We start from the raw sequence: 5,497 nt of genomic DNA, 5'->3' as shown, positions 1-5,497 counted from the left end.
AACATGAATTTAGCAGATTATGGGTAAAGAAAAAAATATTTTTACTTTTTTTTTTTTTGGTTTTCCTTTTTTCTTTTTTTAAATCTGTGGGCTACTTAAAAGAAATGCAAGGACATAGTATATGTCCACCAAAAAGAATTAAAAAAATGTAATTAATACAGTATATAGGTATATAAAGAAAGCGATATTAAAGGCCATCCACGATCCATCATGGTAGAGAGAGAAACAGAATTTGAGAGCAACTATATTTAGGAGATTAACCCATATGTTCTTTTTGCATATATTTTTATATATATACACACACACGCATATATATTCTTTCGTCCTTTTTTCATACCCCATGCCTTTCCATTTTTTACATAAAAACATAAATATATATATATATATAAATCCATAAATTCATTTTGTTTTCTTTTTCAAGTTTTGTTTGAAGCTCTTCTGTTCAACCCCAATAGAATCCATCAACCCCTTGTCTCACGCATACTATAATTAGAAATCCACCCCATAAAACCCAATTCAAACAATTAAAAACAAATCAAAATTGACCGACCAAATTACCAACATAAAATATACCCATCCAAAAACCCACCCTCCTCGTCCTCTCCTCCAAAACCACCCTTTTTTTTTTTTTTTTTCTTCTCCTTCTTCAATTAAAATAAAAATAAAAACCGCTTTTTCTGGGCTTACAACCTCCTCAAAACCGGTTTTCCGGTACCCAAAGGTGGTTTTTGTTTCAATTTCGTAAACTTCATTTTTTTCTTTTTTTCTTTTTTTCTTTTTTTAATTTTTTTTTCTTAAAAGAAAAATAGAAGAAAGTGGTGGTGGCTGAGAACTGCGGGAGGGTAATTATTCTGTGGTTGAAGAAGGCGGCATTCGCTAACGTGAGCCGGAGGCGTAAAGTAAAGTTAGAAGAGAAAAAGGTGGTGGTGGTGGTGGTGCCGGACAGAGAGAGAGAGAAAGAGAGGGGTTGGGTTTGTTTGGTTTGATCGGATCGTACACGTGGAGAATGGAGACGGAGGAGATTGGGAGGAGATGGGGCACATGGGAAGAGCTGTTATTGGGTGGGGCCGTGCTCAGGCACGGAGACCGAGACTGGAATGTCGTTGCCGATGAAGTCCGAGCCCGTTCCCTTTGCCCCTACACTTTCACCCCCCAGGTTAAAAAAAATTCTCTCTCTTCTTCCAAATTACGATTTTGCCCCCTCCTCGTGTTTTTCTTTGGTTTTTGGTCAATTTCTTGTGTGTTCATTTCATTGTATTTTAGCTTCTTTTCTTAATTCATGATTTTTTTTTTTATAAATTTTTTAATTTTTAACTTAATGTTTAAGAAAAAGACTTTTCTTTTTTCGGAGTTTTTTTTTTTTTTTTTTTTTTCCTGTGCCTTTTCATTGTTTTAACTCTTATCCGTACTAATTATTGCATGAGCCTATTAAGGAAGGGAATTCTTGTAGTTAGACGTTGAAGTTACCAAATTGCCCATGAAAGCTGGGCCCACTATTATATATCCTATAAATGGAAACTGTTTAAGAATATGAATGTGAATCCATTTTGGGTTAGGCATAAACATTGGTGTTTTAATTTTTGGTGGCCACAGGTCAATCTAGGATAGGTCATGGAATATATGCTTAAATATTTTCAAAAGCGGTGGGAAAAAAAATTAAATTTACCTCCATATATTCGGCTGCTTGTTTTTCTTGGTACTTGCATTGATGGTTATTAGGACTTTTTTTTTTTTTTTTTTTTTTCCCGCTAGTGTGGCTGTTGCCCCCAGGCACCCCAACCCACCCCATAGACTCGAACCTGGCCTGTGAGTCGATGGTTATTAGGACTTTTGAAACATAGAACATGGCAAACATATCTTGACTTTGGAGTCTAGTCCATGGTGTAACATGTTTGACTTGGTAGCGACTTTAAAAAATTATGATTTAAAAATATAAAAATAAAACCATGTATTGTGTCTGGTGCAATGTGAACTAGTATCCAGCTTGATCATGAATTTCGCAGTTTGGGATGAATGCCAAAGCTCTTAGACAAATTTATGGTTTCCTGATGATTTTCAAAGATTTGGTTTAAATGTTTTTTGCTATATATTTTCCCAAAGGCTTATTAATTTACAAAATGTGATTGTGATAAAATGGTTGGTTTTCAGGTGTGTAGAGCCAAATATGAAGACTTGCAACAGCGTTATTCAGGTTGCAAGTAAGTGAATTTTTTATTAGTTGTCTAGTAGTGCATGAAATCTGCTTTTAGTAGTAAAATTTGATGATTTCATACTTCGATTTGGAAATGTGAAGAATAATGTCAAGTTGGACCTTTCTTTGATATCCTTAATTTGTTGTTTTTCATCCTTGGTTGAGTTTATAATTTGTACATCAATATAAGTGCATAAATGGAGTTATGTGCTTATATTTTAGAAGAATGATCCTTATAAAATGTCCATTTTATGTTTCTCTTCTTAGGACTTTGTTTGAGGAGCTGCGAAAGAAGCGAATGGAAGAATTGAGGCAAGCTTTAGAGCTATCTGAAGACTCAATAGGGTAAGTTGCTTTCTCTTTTGACTCGATAAACCAATAGGTACTTAATTTAACTTATTAGAATATATGGTTCTTAATTTAACTTATTAGAATATATGGTTCTAGACTAATAGTTTAATTAGTTAGAAGCCAGAGATTTAGCCAAATTAATAACAGAAATTGGAGATAAAAAGCCCTGTTAGCTTGAGCATGTGATTGTTTTAAAATTGGAAAAGTGGCTTGTGAATGAAAATTTTCTTTAAGACCTTCAGCTAATATGGAAAATCTATTTTACATTCCTACTTAAAAAGTATAGTAGAATTCGAATTTTGTCGTGCATAAGATTTACCGGTGCCTGTCACAGATCTCTGGAAACAAAACTTGAAACTCTCAAGGCTGAGAAAGGAGATTGTGGTCAGATCAACTATGACTCCAGCCAAACAGAGTCACCTGTACCTTTCCAAAAATCGGAAGGATTTGTATCTTCCAGTAAGGAGACTTCGAAAGATGGGCTATCTGCTGGCAGTTTCACTCTGGAAACTAGGACAAGCTGGTCCTCTGAATGTCAGATTCCAGCTGCTGTCTTAGCAGAAGAGATTGAGACTAAGCCTGAAGCTTTACACTCTTCTAAGCTGGACAAAGTCTCGATCATTGAGAAGTTGGTAGAAAATGCATGTGGAAGACAAAGAGGGACTGTAAAGAAGAGAAGAGGGAAGAGAAAGAGGAAGGATTGTAGTAGGGATGTTAAAGAAGGTAGTGTTGGAGATAGTGGCCTTCTAGATTCAGGTGATGCTGTAACTGTCTCCCGGTCCAAAGAAAATTCAACCAGCAACTGTTGTGAGGTTTCTAGATCTTGTGGTTTAGATGATCAAAATGGAGGTTCAGCCAAGGATGAGGTAGACCATCTGATGAGGGTTTTTAGTTCTATTTTGGAGCATAAAAGTGCATCAACCTTTCGCCGCCGGCTTGATAGCCAGGTACGGACGATATATAAATGCAGTTTGCCACCCTATCTTTTCAAGTTGGTTTTTGCACTCATTACACCCTGTTTGTTGATGATGATTGCTTGGTTTTCCTTGTTCTAAACTGCATTTAATACATTTAGATCAACATATTATGAATCAGCTACTTTTTGACTAGTATAAACTTATTATCACATATTCCAGTAAAAGAATACACAGGAATTAGTTGAGTTGCAATCTTATTTACCACAATGTAACAATACTGAATGAAGTAAATCTCACTCAAATTATCTACCTTTTATAATGACAGAAAAGAGGAAGATATAAGAAAATGATTAGGAAGCACATGGACTTTGACACTTTAAGATCAAGAATTGCAAGTCGCTCCATCATATCGGTTAAGGAAGTCTTTCGAGACGTGCTGCTGCTTGCTAACAATGCTTTAGTCTTTTACTCGAAGAACACACGCGAATACAAATCTGCTCTACTTCTCAGAGACTTCACCATCAAAACATTGCGGCCGCATTTTGATGATTCTAGCACCAACACCAATGCATTATCTGCCAACCTCTCCCCGAAAACAACAATGTATAATCCTCCTGTTAAACCCCGAAGCATTCGCCATGGCATTAGAAAGTCACCGGAAAAGGCAAGCACTCCTGAGAATGCTGGCAAGAAGACTTCAAATGCAGCAGGTAAAAAACAAAGTGACACCAACACCATTTCGGTGGTGGATTCGTTGGCCATGAAAAAGAAAAGTTTTGGTAGGCCTAAGAAAATAGGACGTAAAAATAAGGCTCAGCAATCCCAAACTCCCACCAAGGGAAGAAAAAGAGGTAGAACAAGGTAAAACGTATTGTAAATTGGTTTTTCCACGTTTTGCTTTTCCAAAGCCAGGTATAGATAGATTCAGGCTGTAAATTTGGCTAATTGGGTCTTGTAAGATCTTTGTTGTATATAATTTTGCTTTGTTTTTTTTTTTTTTTTATTATTTTTTTAATCCCGTGGTTAAGGCACTTCCAGCGTTGGCCTGTAATAGAAGTGAGAAACAATAATGTGTAATTTCTTTTGAATTTTGGTAGTGAGACTGAGAAATAAATAAACAGCTCATAACGATGAAAGTTTATTAAGAGCTTTGGGCCTGGCAATGGACTGAGCTCGATGGCTCCACTAATGTAATTGTTAAAGATCCAACCAAATTAAAAGTAGTAAAAACCGATTGTTTAATATCGTCTTCACAGTTCAAATTGACAATAATTAGTTAAGCTCATATGGAAGATAACTTATAACATCACATAATTAGAGACGCTGAAAAGTTAGAACCTTACCACCTTTGGTAAAAATAGATGAAAAAAGCCACGTTTAGATAAGACTTTCTAGGAATGGACAAAAGAGGCTACGGGATTTGCACATTAGCTCCAATTAAACATTCCCTCGTCCTCTGATTAGAATCGAAGTGTCATTGCCCCATACATATATGAAGAACTTGGTTCTTCAATCATATCTGCACCTCAAAAAACTCTTACTTTAAGAAGAAAATATGATGTTAGGACCCGATCCACCAAAAGAAACAAAAAGAAATTTGACTCGAAATAAGGTGTTTGGGGACATTGGATCTGAAGACTGGTGGGCCTGTTTATTTGAATATAGGCTTTCTCTCATTTTTAAATGGGTTTTTTTGATAACTAGCCACTTTACAATTGCATTTTAGAAAAATAGCAAATTTTTTTATTTTTTTAAAAACTAACCAATATTTTACCCGTTTGGACTAAAGTACCCTTATCTACAAAAGCTTTTCTTTCTTCTATACAGCCGTTCGTTCGTGGGGGTGGAGTTTATACAAAACTGTTCGTGGGGTTTCTCTAAACTCTTTGCATCTCATCGCCTCTCACTCTCATTTTTTTGTATTTTCTCAGATCTCAAACTAAAATCAGGTAAAAATTTTATCTTTTTTCTTATTAGATGAAAGTAAAGAAATATGTATTTTTTTTGTTTTTTCTCTTTCTATTTTTTCTTGTAAGTT

At 35.4% G+C, this 5,497-nt stretch overlaps 1 protein-coding gene across 3 annotated transcripts; it reads left to right on the top strand.

Annotated features, from left to right (window-relative positions):
- Positions 1–224: 224 nt before the first annotated feature.
- LOC107414235 (uncharacterized) lies at positions 225–4,604 on the top strand. Of its 3 annotated transcripts, none has more exons than XM_048479442.2 (6): positions 228–721; positions 810–1,156; positions 2,149–2,198; positions 2,459–2,536; positions 2,877–3,489; positions 3,785–4,604. In XM_048479442.2, the coding sequence occupies exons 2-6, from the start codon at positions 1,007–1,009 to the stop codon at positions 4,322–4,324; spliced, it is 1,431 nt and encodes a 476-aa protein (XP_048335399.2). In that variant the 5' UTR covers positions 228–721; positions 810–1,006; the 3' UTR covers positions 4,325–4,604. The 3 variants fall into 3 exon arrangements, with proteins under 3 accessions (XP_060670178.1, XP_048335399.2, XP_060670176.1); XM_060814193.1 differs by having other exon boundaries at positions 802–1,156; XM_060814195.1 differs by lacking the exon at positions 2,149–2,198 and having other exon boundaries at positions 225–1,156.
- The last annotated feature ends 893 nt before the right edge of the window (positions 4,605–5,497 follow it).

The sequence above is a fragment of the Ziziphus jujuba genome, chromosome 1, assembly GCF_031755915.1.
Source record: "Ziziphus jujuba cultivar Dongzao chromosome 1, ASM3175591v1".
Classification (NCBI taxonomy): Eukaryota; Viridiplantae; Streptophyta; class Magnoliopsida; order Rosales; family Rhamnaceae; genus Ziziphus; species Ziziphus jujuba.
Note: the sequence above shows the minus strand (reverse complement) of the source record. Positions and strands in the feature narration are given on the sequence as shown.